Raw genomic sequence first — 13490 nt, 5'->3', positions numbered from 1 at the left:
TATTTGAACTTCACAGCCCTGGAGAAATAGGCAGAGAATGAACTATTATGTCCATTTTATGGAAACTGAGGCTCAAAGCAGTTAAGTACTTTGTGCAGGGTCAAAAGTGAGCAGTAGAGCTAGGGCTCAAACCCCAGTATTTTGGCTGCAAAAAAAACTTCTCATACCTCCACAATACCTCTTTGAGGTTAAGTTCAGTCAGAGGTTCAAAGGTCAGTCATCACAGCAACAACAACAAAGGAAGAAGAGGAAGGGGAAGAGGAAGAAGAAGAAAAGGTGGTTATGCTGAAAGCACTGCTAATCTCTTTCCATGACTTGTCCAATGAGGCACACTATCTCATGCCAAATTACTTATCTTAATGGGCTTTAAATAAAACCTCCTACATCCAAATAATGCTCACTGTAGCAAGGAGCTCTGAACTGGAGGAGTCCACCAAGTTACCTGCTAGCTGTTCCTCAGCACAGCATTTCTGGCCTCCATGCATTCGCACAAGGCATCACCCAGACCAGGAATGCCCTCCCTTCTCATCTCTGCCTCAGAGAGTTCTCATCTTCCTTCAAGGCCCACCTCAACTGCCACCTTCTCCATGAAGCTTTTCCTGCTGACTCCAGTTGCTGGTAATCTCTCTCTACCTTATCTCTACACATCTCATATCAGTCCAGTAGAATGTCAGTTACTTGAAGGTAGGACCTGTTTGGTCCCTTCTTGTCTTTCTGTCCCCAAGTCCTTAACATAGGACTTTGCACGGAAGAGGCATTTAATAAACATTTGTTCATTGGTTTCTCCAGTTATTCTTTATTTATTAGCTCTGTGATTTAGGCAGGCCTTGGGCAATTCATAGACCCAAAGCTGGAATGGATACTAGAGGCTCATTCATAAGACCCTGTTTCTGTGCCAATCTCCTGCTCACCAAGCAGCCTCTTGGACCTGTGGTATGACTGGCCCCTCTGAAGCACATAGATGTTAATGCCTCCCTTGAGGTTTCTCCCTACCATTTTCCCTCCCATCATTATAATAAACCATAAATCTCATTGTAGAATTGTATTGGAGGCAAGGAGATCCTGGAGTTAGAGTATTTTTCAGTCTACTTTTGAAAAAGGTTCACTATATACTAATTTCAAAAGTCCTAATGGGATTGTCCTGCCTCAAGCCTTTCTGCCTGGCAAATATGGAATCAGGGCAAAGCAGTTGGGTCCTCTAACTCCAGCCTCCCTAAGGTGGCACTGGGGACCTTCTGACCTTCTGTTTCTCTAACCCCTTTATTTTATACATGAGGAAACTGAGACCCAGAGAGATCAAGTAATTTATCCAAAGTCATCTAGGTGGGGAGCGGTAGGTCCCCTGGCTCTTTCCAATTGGGTCACCCCCATGTCTTGGCTCTCAAAAGGCTATTATATTTTTTTTAAAAGCAGAAAAACTGGCCTCAAAATAAACTCTATGTTCCCCTTTCTCTAATTTTTTTTCACTAATTCCTCATAGCTTAAAAACACAGTAAGTTCAGTGTGTATTTTTTCACTCATCTCCTTGCTCTTGGTCAAGAAATATCCCCTTTTTGTGTCAATATTGGCTCTTTCAGACAGACCTTTTGATTCCTTGAACCAACTGATACCCCCTAAATTGGTGAGGCCCTTTTTTCCACCAGAAGAGGGTGTGTTACATTTACTTTTCTCCACCAGAGGATGAGCAGTAATGTCAGCTCCCCAAATTTAGACTTGTCGGTTACAGATGGATATTTTGAGAAATATTCAAAAGACACTTTCTCATCCAAACTTGTGGGAACAAAATTCCAAAGTCAAAGTGACTTTTTCTAAGAGAGCGCTGACTAAGTCCAAGGGGTGAGAGATTACTTACTTAGTTCACACTCTGTGGTCCCTCAACAAAAGCTGCCCTTTCCCCTAAATTGAGTCCCAAGGACTGGCTGAGAGCCCTGAGGCAGGACAGTTCCACTTGGGTCTTTTAAGGGAATAGAAAATTTAGTGTGTACTTGAAAAGAAGAAGAAGTCTGAAAAGTGCCAAGACTCTAAGATTTCAATGGCTCTGACAGAATCCCACAGTAGGATGTGTAGTTTATTGTAATGATGAGAGGGATGATGGGAAAGAGGACCCTTGAGGGAAAGATGTTAATATTTTTGGGCTCTAGGGCCCAGTCTCAGGAAGTAAGGAGAAGGTAGCTTGGGTCCCTTGAGTGAATTCCCATTCTCTCTAGCCTCCTAGGCTGCCAAGGGCTCCAGAGTTAGCTGGTCGGGGCACCTTGTCCCTAGGACAGCTCTGGAGACCCTCTGACTTTCTTTTTCTCTAACTCCTCCTGACAACACCCTAAGCTGCTCCTTTAGATCTTCTGAAGCAACTCCCAGTATGCATAAACCACTTTATCTTTACAAGAGCAATGACTGCTCATGTTTCTCTAGTACTCTAAGGGGACTCTCCAAGGTCTACTGTGTTCTTTGCCTTCACCCCTCTCCCAAGTCAACTAACCAGGCTGATGCGTCACCATTAATGAAATGCTTGCTGTGGTAAGGCTGACTTTATCCAAAGGAAGTAGACCAAAAAATATGGATCGAATGCCTATAAGGAGCCACAGGAACCAATCAGATAGCAAGTGCCCAAGCCGAGTCAAGCAGATAAGGATGGTACAGTCGGACGGCTGAGCCTGGAGATGGGGTATAAAGGGGACAGAAGAACCAGAGATGACATTTGGGATTCTAGCCTTGGATACTAGACTAATAGCTGCCAGAAGCAAGGAAGCTCCAATTTGTAAAGTCAAAAGAAATCAACTCAAGGAAGAAAAGAAAACTGTGAGTCTCTGGCAGAGGTATTTTAATGCCTTTGAAATCTCAGTGTGGGGATTCCCTTCAGTGATGCAGACCACAACCTTCTTACCCTGTGTGACTCTTATCCATGACTTCCCACAAATCCACCGTGGGGGGTCCTAATTTAGTTCTCAGGACGTCGCATTCAAGCTTAGCTGTTGTTTCTCCCTCACTCTCGCTATATAACTCTTTTTCTCTCTAATGACATCTTTCATACCTTCTTTTCTGTGACTTTCTTTGTTAGTGATGTGTTACAACCTGCTCATGCGTATTACTTCTCCATTGTCCTCTGAGTGACCTGCAGCTACATTACTCATAGCCTCAAAGCATCATTGGAAGAATACTGATCCTAAAAGAAACATGAGCCTTTGCTTCAGGGATCATATTGGAGGTTGGCAAAACCACTGTCATTTCCCAAAGGCAGTCTAGCCTGCTTTTCTCTTCTTGTTCAGTTCTGGGCCTAGGTTATGTCCAAGATATCTGTATTAACTAAGTGTACAAGTCGTCCAACCAACTTCATCTACAAGGTTATTCCTAAATAGATACTTAAGTCAAGCTCTTTTGAGTGATTCTGTGCCATCCCCACAAATAAGATTATTTTTGTAGAACCCTTAGCAAGTGTCTGGCATATATTGGTGCTATATAAATACTTATTCCCTTATTTCTCCAGCATTCTATCCATGGCACTAAATCCTGAACTCTGTGAAGTCCCTGGCTGGACTCCCTTGGCTCCATTTTCCTTGGTTCAGAGGATGGCCTCTTTGGACTGTTGATCTGTTCACAGCCCACATTCAACAGTCTGCTTGAGTTCTTGAGTTCCTGAGAACTCCCTGGCATTCTAATTTCCACTCTGTTGAACTTCTGGTATAGAATTGCCACAGAATTACATAGGATGGGAATCAGTTTATTAGATTTTTCTAAAGCTTGCTCCAGGCTGACTTGGTGGTCTATGTGTGTCCTCAAGTAGCCTAAAGGACGTGGGGCTTTAGTGTTGTTTTTTATAAAGGCTATACCTTTTACTTCTGAATGAATCAATTTTTTAAAGTTCCATAAACAAGGAATGATATGATTATAGATTTAGAGCTGGAAAAAAACCTTAGAAATCATCAAGTTCAATAAATCCATTTTATAGATGAGGAGACTGAGGCACAGAAAGGTTGCAGGATTTGCTCAAGGTCTTTCCCTGCATTCTGGTGATTGTGAGTTAATAGCACCTTTGTCTCGGCAAAGGTCTTTGGCCAGAAGTAATTCACAGGTGAAAAAATGTCTTTGAGACCGGGTTCAATGTCTCAAATCCTAGGGAGTCCTGTCCTTGAACTTCCACCCTTAGACTTCTTCATTCCCACTCACACAAAAGCCCTCAATGGAATGGGAGCCATATGGTTTGAGGCAGTGAACCCTGTGGACAAGGAGGGCATGTAATCATAGGATCTAGAGCTGGAAGGGGTCCCTTAGAGATCCTGTCTAGTCCCAACTCTCTCATTTTACAGTGGAGGAAACTGAGTCCCAGAGGAGTAAAATGATCTGCCCAACCTCACAATGTAACCCCAGGTCCTCCACATTCCAAACCCAGGGCTCTTTTTGCTATGGAGCACTGCAGCATTTTCTGAGTGCCAGCTGAAACTGATTTCTTTGATGATCCATATCTAATGGCCTCTGAGCAATCCTCATACTTCCTGACCTTTCTGGGTAGCCGTGACACTGCTCTTTTGTGGTTCAATGTGTCTGACTGCTCTTTTTCAGTCTCCTTTGTTGCATCTTCATTTATGTCATGTCCACTAACTGTGGGTGTCCTTGAAGGCTCTGTCCTTGGCTCTTATCTCTCTGTCTATACCATCTCACTTGGTGATCTTGTCAGCTCACATGTGTTCACTTATCTCTCTGCAGAGGTGATTCCCAAATCTAGTCTTCATCTCTCCCTTGACCTCCAGTCCTGCATCCCCAAATGCCTCTTGGATCTAAAACTATGTGTCTTGTAGAAACTTCAGACCGAAAAGGTCCAAAACAGAACTCACTATCTTTCTGCCACAACCTTCCCCTCTTCCAAACTTCCTTATTACTGTTGAGAGAACTACCATCTTCACCATCCTGCAGGTTCACAACTTTGATGTCACCCTTGACTCCTCAGTCTCATTCACCCTGCATGTCCAGTTTGTTCTCAGATCTTCTTCCACCTCTTAGACACATGTCCTCTCCACATATATAGTCACTACTGTAATTCAGGCCCTCATCACCTGTTACCTGAACTATTAGAATAGCTATTTTACTGGTTTCTCTGCCTCAAATCTCTCCCTACTCCAGTCTACTGTCAAAATTATTTTCCTGAAGCGTAGATCAGAACACGTTATCCCCTCCCCAACTCATTGAGCTCCAATTGCTCCAGGATCAGATATAAACTTTTCTATTTAGCACATAAAACCATTCAAAACCTCACTCCTTTTCCAGTCTTCTTGCCTTTCCATATGCTCTAGGATCAAGCCACAACAGCCTTCTTGCTTTTCCTTGGCCAAGACACTTCATCCCCTGACTCCATTCTTTTTTGGGTTCCCAATACCTGGAATGCCCTCCCTCCATACCTGTCTCCTGGTTTCCGTTGAGACTCAGCTCCTATCCTACCTTCCACAGTAGACCCAGTCAGCCCCCAGTCACTAACATCTTCCTCTCTGAGGTCCATTGATCCTGTATATGTCGCATATACTCGGTTGTTTGCATCTTGTCTTCCCTATTAGAATGTGTTTCCTCAAGGGCAGGGGCTGTTTTTGCCCTTCTTTGGATCCCCAGAGCTCAGCACAGTGCCTGGCGCATAGTGAGCACTTTTTAAATGCTTGTTGACTGACTGATTGACTTATTCACTCTTCCTCCCCATCTTTAGTCCACTAGAAGCTGTGGCACTGAGTCCCTTCCACCTCTAAGCCTCTGATCCTCTAATGACCTCCCCTTCTGTCCACTCCAAGTTTGGGCTGAGCCTGGCTGGCCATTCACCTTGGTCCTGAAACTTGGGAATCTAACAGCTTATGCTGCTTAGGTAGGCATAGAGCACCTTTTGTAGGTGAATCCTAGAGTTTCATAAATTTTCTTTCTCACTCCATCCCATGCCATGGGAGAAAGCAAAGAGGTACCATCTGTACTTAGTTGATGAGGAAGCTGTGCCAACCCTGAAGCAAGCAGGCTTTGATTAATGGTCTCCATATTAGAAAGGAACCTTACTTATCCAGTATTCAACAGCTCTTTCCTGAGAGTCTTCTATGTACATAAATGCCTCAGTGTCATGTGTTCTAGGGACAGGGGTATGCCAGAGCCCAGTTTAAGCCAGTTGGTGAGACCCAACTGTTAAACCATTGGTGTGAATATTTACACTTTGGAAATCAGCAAATGCTCCAAAAAGGGACTCAATTATTTTATTGATTTCTAGACTTAAGAGTGTGATGGAAAAAATAGTAATGATATAGATTCAACTTAAAAGTGTGTCCTGCATATCATTTTGTCAGAGAGCTAGTTGTTAAACCTCCACTGGAACACCAAGCTATCTCAGATCTGTTGATTTAGGGTGACCGACACATACATATGAACGAGACAATAGTTCAAGAAGCCCATCTCCATCCCATTGCAGAGGGATGTGGCTGCTAAAGGTCAAAGGGCAGAACAAAGAGGAGGGAGAAAGAAAAGGAAAAATCAGAGGCCTTCCCGCTGCCTCCAAACAGGACTTCCCCTCAGCCATCATCAGACCATGATGGGCCCCTCAGGCCTTCTCCAGCCTTTGTTGTCCATGTTCTCTCAAGTCTCCCGACTTAAGCTTCCATCCTCATGCTGAAAATTCTTGTCCCTGATCTCTTTCCTAAGTGGTCATTCCTCCTTACCTTGTTATCTGTTTCCTGGAGGGTCCACTGGCTCCTCACACTCAATGTGACAGGAAACTGAGCTCATTATTTTTCTACACCCAACCTCCATCCTCACCTTTTCCTATTAATAGCCTCACTATCCTCCCAGTCACCTGAGTCCAAAGCTTCAACTTCATGCCCTACCCATAAGTCACTGAGTCCTGGCATTTCTACTTGTAGGATATCTAAGGGTTCTTCAAGCACTAGATCTTTAAACCTCCCATTTTGTATATCTTCTGCATTCCATCTGCCAGTAACCTAGTCATCTAGCTCAGGTGTTTCTTTATTGCCTGGCAGTCTCCTTCCTTGTCTCCTTACCTCCAGTCTTTCCTCTCACTCCGGTCTGCTCTGCACTCAGCTGACAAATTAATCTTCCTAATGTGTCACTCGGTTCAAAATCCTTCCATAGCTTGTCATTGCCTAATGAAATCTCAACTGTTTCCTGGTGTTCATGACTCTTCACAGTTTGGTTGCAATAGGACTTTACAGGGCTATCTTGTGGTATTCATCTTCAATTGGGGGGCTACTTGCTGTTTCCCTAAGTATGCCCTTGTACTTTCCCACCACCATGGCTTTGCTCATAGCTGCTCTTTTCACTTGGAATGTGCTTCCAGCCCACCCCAAAACTGCCTTTCCAATTCCTAGCCACCCTTCAAGGCCTGCCTCAAATGCCACTTCCTCCATGAAGCTTTTCATGGTTTCTTGAATTGGAAGTCATTTCCACCCTCTTTAAATTACTAGGCCAAATTTTGCCTCTCTTACCTAGTTCTTAACAAAGCGAGGCTGGACCCCAAGTCACCAGTCTCCATATTCAGGGTGTTTTCTACAGCACAGAGGCTGCTTCTGTGAGCTGTTGAATTCTTGTCATTTTGAACTTCCAAAATAGAAAGTGATGAAAAAAATAACCAAACACTTTGGACACTTAAAGGAAATTTATTAGTGTACTGATGGAGCAGGTCCAAGGACCAAAGGTTGTGTGTACACAGGGCCAAACATCTGGATGGAAACTCAAACAACCAATTGCCCCAAACTCATTGTGCTCCACTTGTTTTCTAACCAACATTTCCAGCTTCCTCCTGGTGATGGGAAAATGGAGGGGGTGGGGGGAGAGTGATGGGACAAGAATCCTATTGGGGAACCCTAAATATGGTAGTGGCTCTTTGATTTCCACATCACCCCCTTCCCGTGTCTGTATTTAGTCTGACCAAGCTCCCATGACCTCCCCCAGAGGAATCTAAGCAAACTCACTTCCTTTTGAATTGTATGATTTCGGCTTGAGTTGCCTTGGCTCTTGTGCCAGCCCACAAGCTCTGGACCACGGGCAGAGCACAATTAAGAAAGGAAAGACAGTGGCCAAAGAAGGGATCCCTCGACTTTACAGACAGAAGTTTGTTTTTAACTTTGCAAAGCCCTCTACAATTGTCTTTTTCCACATTGTCTGCTACCTGATGGAAAATGGATTCCCAGAGGCTGCTTGGAGTCTAGTGGAAAGAGCCCTGGTGTGGAAGGCAGGAGAGCTGGGTCCAAGTGCCAGCACCAACATTTAACTAGCTGGGTGACCTTCGGTAAGTCTCTTAACCACTCTGAACGCCAACTCCCTCATATGTAATAATTCCTGTACTGCTTAACTCACAGGAGTGTCCTGAAGAAAGTGCTTTGTAAACCTTAAGGAATGGGGAGCTCTTAGTAATCTGGTTTCTTCACCTTTACCAATCGGTGGTTGTATTTCTCCAATAAAAATAGATTTCTGAGACTTGCCAGTGAAGGTCAAGAGGCCATCAGTAGTACATGGGTCTTTAAGCTTCTCCATTTGTATACAAATTCCCAAATCAAGTTATAGTGATTAGTAAACACCCAAGCCCACAAGAGGTAGAAAAGAAAGCTTTGTTCCCTGGGCCAGGCTTTGCCCCTTCCTAGAGGAACGTCAACTGTGCTCCCTACACCAAATACTTCTTTCCCGGGTAGCTGGTACCAAACGCTGTTCATCTGCCAATATATTTTATGTTCTGACCTTAAGGCTAAAATCCCACAAAGAGGAATTCATGGTTCAGTGAGTTCAGACAGTGTTTTTCCCTTGACCTGGTTACACAATGTCTTTCCCAGGCAGTCCCCCTACCACCAATTCCTTTCAGCAGCAAACAGGTCAGAGTAGTGGTCATTTCCTGTTTGGGCATGGGCTATACACTTGAGGTTGGCTTCAGTTTCACACTTTGCATAGGTGAGCATGGGAACCTGTGTAGCTTCTCAAGTTTGCAGAGTACCTGGAGCACGTTTCTCCAACTCCCTCATTTTCGAGATGAGAAAACTGGGCACATAGTAAGGGTTTAAATAAACACTCACCCATTGCTTGCTTGTCAGGAGCCAAGCTGAGATGGCAGCCCAAGCCGGCTGTTTCCCAGACCCGTGCCCCTTCCATGGCAGCCGCTGCCCCAGCTTTCCCATCTTCTTTGGCTCCTGATTTCATTCCATTTCAAATTACTCCCTTCCAAATTCCCCACATGTTTGCTCCTTCTCCCTTTTTTCCCATTACAGTGCTAGGAGATGGGTTTTTAGAGAGAGGCCAATGAGGGGAAAGGGGGGCAGCAGAGGAGGAGGCTAGGACAATATTAGCCAGCTCAGAGAGCTATAGTATCTAGCCACTGCAAATCTCAGCTTCCTCATATGCAGAGATAATAATCCCTGTAGCAACCACCCCCAGAGTATTTAATTGACAGGATCATAGATTTAAAACTAGAAGAGACCTGAAAGGTCACTGAGTCCCATGAATATTTATAAAATGAATTCAGAAGCCCTAACCCTGTGACTGTGATCAAAAATGTGAGCTCTTATTATTGTCATCCCTGAGAAAGAAGGCTTTACCTAGTCTATAAAGAGACAGACAGTGGGCAGACCCAGAAGTCAGGAAACCTTGGCCTCCAATGCTGTGTGGCCCTGGCCAAGTCACTTACCCTCTCAGGTCTCTAGGACTATAAGCTAATCACACGTACAGTCATGGAGCCATGTTAAAAACTGTACCAAGGTCATCAGACTCCTGTGACAAAGCCAAAAGCAGTTGGCTATTTACTCATTTTCTCTAGTGTCTATACTCCAGAGAGCTTTTGAAAACTTCAGGTGCTTAAAAAATTGAACATAAGGCAGACAATCAAGAAGATAGCCAAAAGGATGCTTGGGATACCGGGCTTCTTCAGCCCCAACAAAACCATAGGCCTTAGGCAAGTCATCTCATGGGACTGAGACCTATGAGTAAATCCAGGTGCAAATCCCCCCCGCCTGCACTAACTAATGGAGTGACCACAGGGGCAAGCAATTTGTCATTTAACCTCTCCAAGTTTCAGTTTTCCCATCAGTACAATGAGAATAATCTCTGAAGCTATAATAATAACCGCAACCTGACAGAGCTGTTGTGTTGTTCAGTATTGCAGCCAGTGAATCCCAGGTTTCAGAGCTGCAAAAGACCTTAGTGATCATCTAGGGAGTAGATCCTGATCCCAAGATGACATAGCTAAGAAGTGATCCGAACGGGCACCAAATCCAGGCTGCTACAAAGGAGATGAGGGTTATGACGGGCTGCAAGCGCCATATGAATCACAGAGTGTCAGAGGTGAAAGGGCCTTTAGTAACCCTCTAGTATCTTACAACTCATTCTAGAAGAAGAATCCTCCCTCCCACATACTCTGCAAATGGCCATCCACATGCCACTTGAACCCTGATGAGGGGAACCCACTGCCTCCCTAGACAATCCATTCTACTTTGGGACAGCTCTAATTGGTTTGGTCTGGTTTTAACATAACACCAGGCCTAAATCTGCCTCTCTGCACCTTTCCTCCTTTGTGGCTTGTTCTGCCCTCCAGAGTCAAACAAGACTGATTCCTCTGTCATATGCTAGAGCCCTTGATAGAGACTGGAAGCTAGTTCATATCATGAGGGTCTTTTCTGCAGGCTCACCACTCCCAGGCTGCTTCAACAAATGCCCAAATGGCATGGATGAGGCCCTTCACCATCCTGGCTGCCCTCGTTATTCCAGATGTGCTCCAACCAGGACAGACCTCCTGATTCCTATCTTACTGCAGTCCAAGAATTCCGCAGCTAGAGTATTGTTTTAAGAAAGATTTTGATAAGCTAAAGAACATCCTTGACCACCAGGAGAGTTATGGGCCTTACATCCACATCATATGAGGACTGACTGAAGGGAAAGAGAATATTTAGCCTAGAAAAGGGAAGTCTAGAAGGGATACTGTCTTCAAGTATTGGAGGACTGGCCTAGGGAAGAGGGGTTAGTTAGATTTGTTCTCCTTGGTCCCCCTCCAAGGTGGGGGGCAGAGAGGCAGCACGAGCTGACCCAGAGTGCAACAACAGGCTCCAGACTCTCCTGGGAATTCTAGGAGGTTTTGATTGAGTAATTAGGCTCATCCTTTATCTACTTCCCTAACAAGGATTTTGGTCACCTCTAGCTCAAAGTTCTGTGCACAGTTTAAAAAGACATTGGAACAAAAACTCCTCAAGGATTTTCAAAGGATCAGTAAGACTGTCTAATTTATGCCTTTCCTAACGCCTAATTAATGCCTTTCCAATTAGGGTCTTCAAAAAAAGTAGTACAGGGAGGGGGGAAAACCCACCTCAATAGCGCCATCTAGTGAGGAAGTGCCTAGTGAGGAAACAGGGTGCTGCTCCTTCGATTTGGGGGTCTTGAATACAGTCAGCTTTCTATCAGCTACGCAAATGATGAGGGTGAGAGCGACTGATCCCCCTGAAGCTTTCCATCCTGCCATAGCAGGGACTAAATCCTGGAAAAGCAAGAGAGCAAACATGTCAGAGAGCTGGGAAACAAGCAGGAACCAGTGGCTAGAGCTGGGGAAAGACAACAGCAGCCCCTGTTTCTCTAGAGCCCTTTAAGGTTTAAATGTACTAATGCACATGTTCAGGTTGCAAAGATTGTTATACCCATTTTAGAGAATAAAGTCTTAGAAATGTTAAGTGACTTGGCCAAGGTCATTCATCTAGTGAATGTGTCCAGGGCTAGATTCACACGCAGGTTTCTCCTGATGCCAAGGCATCTCTTTACTATACTGTTCTGCTCAGGGGGCATCTCAGATACTTTTCCCTGATGATTCCTTTCCAATTCTTTGCCTTATTCTAGTGGTTACTGCAAAATGAGAGATCGTTAATACATAAAAAGTAAAGATCATGGGAGAGCTGGCTGAAGTGAATTTCAGGCAGCAGATTAGGACATAGTGCCTAAGGGTTACAGGGAGTGTGACCAGAATGTCTGTCTGGTCAAGGCCAATGATGTTCAAGATCAAGGCCCTCCTTCTGGCATTGGATGCTATGGACCCCATCGACATCACATTTGAGCCTCTCCTCCAGCGTGGAACCAGTCTCCATTGCTCTAGGGAAAGCACCAAGCCAGCCCATTGAGACTGGGGATGTTTGACTCACCAAAGGCTGGTCTTAGGCCTGAGTCAGACCCTTAGAGATGCCTCTATGAGCCAGAGTAGACAGCAGTGGCTGGAGGGAGCAATAGGGGTCCTGAACAACACTGAATTCCTAAAATTAAGGGTCCCTTGTAGTGCTACAGACTTCTAGTACTGATCAGTGGTTGGAGTCCAGAGACACTTGAATTGTCATCCTCCAGTGAGCCCCTCCTTTCCCAGGAGCCTCTCTGGTCACCTTGTCTTGTCTATAAAAGCACAGTATTAACAGAGGGCCCGGGCCTGCTTTGTTTTTCCATACCCTGACTCTATCTCTTGCTACTTTGTCCTAGGCTCCCGCTCAGGCCCAGTCTCATGGTCTGGGAGCTCCCTTTCTGCTCTCCGGTGAGTTTAGTCCTGGAATTCTCCCATGCTCCACTCCTGCCTTCCACTTCTGCCATCTCTTTGATCATGGTGTCCTCACAGGCTTCCCTCCGAGGAGTTTGAATCCATGTCTGAGTCCCCAAAGCTCAGCTCTCCCAGCAGCCCCCAAGGCCAGGTTCAGGCAGATTCAGTCATCACCCTCAGTGTCTGCGGACATGGGCAGGTGTAATCACATCCCATCAAAGAAGCATCTTTGATGTCAGAACAGAATCTCCAATGTGGGGCCAATCTTTCTATAGGAAGATAGCTCCAATACCAGACCAATGGTATAGCTTTTTACCTTGTGCCTTGCTGGTCTTCACCAGGTATTCTCAGTCTTAGAAGTCACCTAATCCAATGGCATTATTTTACCACTGAGAAAGCTAAGATCCAGTGACTTGCTTGAAGTAGCATAGCTAATAATAAACAGACAAACTTTGCAATTCCATGTAAGTTTTGGCTGTTCTCTCTGTCTCTCTCTGTCTGTGTCTCTCTGTCTTTGTCCTTCCTCCACCCCCACCCTTCCCACCTCTACTCTCCACCAGCCCTGGAAGAAGGCAGACTTGTATTCCAATCCTGACTACCTCATAGGCCATGTGTGACCTTGGACAAGTCACATTATCTCTCCAGGCAAACCTTAGATTCCTTAACTGGACAATGAAAGGCTGAATCAGTCATATAAGTCACATGGAAACAGCTAACTTCCATGCCAGCCTGATAGAATAGCAGAGGGGCAAAGAAGCTACCCCAACAGTTTGGTTAAGCTACAGGATATGGCAGAGTTGTGAAGAAATGGGAAAGGGGACTGTGAGACCAGCTGCCAGAACAAAGAGGCAGCTCCCAGGTATCTGAGAAGTAACTCCACATGCCACCTGAGCCCAGTTATGCTCTGAAAAAAGGACGATAAGATGGGGAAAGCTGGGACCCATTAGACACAGGGCAGCCCCTGCTTCATCCTGGGCAAGAGTCA

General features: G+C 45.1%; 1 protein-coding gene and 1 long non-coding RNA gene across 4 annotated transcripts in view; one reads left to right on the top strand and one right to left on the bottom strand.

The window, feature by feature from the left end:
* LOC140515374 (uncharacterized) overlaps positions 1-13490 on the bottom strand; it is a 286278-nt gene that overhangs the window by 125245 nt on the left and 147543 nt on the right. The window lies entirely within an intron of this gene.
* Positions 1-13490, top strand: part of CYSLTR1 (cysteinyl leukotriene receptor 1) — a 31949-nt gene that overhangs the window by 12670 nt on the left and 5789 nt on the right. The window contains exons 2-3 of one of the 3 annotated variants that reach the window (XM_072626967.1): positions 8157-8254; positions 12451-12502. The exons of 1 other annotated variant lie outside the window; for it this stretch is intronic. In XM_072626967.1, the coding sequence (XP_072483068.1) occupies positions 12473-12502 (30 nt within the window). In that variant the 5' untranslated portion in view covers positions 8157-8254; positions 12451-12472. The remainder of the gene's footprint in view (positions 1-8156; positions 8255-12450; positions 12503-13490) is intronic. One more of the 3 variants, XM_072626968.1, reaches the window with a different exon arrangement.

Source organism: Notamacropus eugenii, chromosome X (assembly GCF_028372415.1).
Source record: "Notamacropus eugenii isolate mMacEug1 chromosome X, mMacEug1.pri_v2, whole genome shotgun sequence".
Classification (NCBI taxonomy): domain Eukaryota; kingdom Metazoa; phylum Chordata; class Mammalia; order Diprotodontia; family Macropodidae; genus Notamacropus; species Notamacropus eugenii.
The sequence above is the reverse complement of the archived record's forward strand: the minus strand, read 5'-3'. Positions and strand labels throughout refer to the sequence as shown.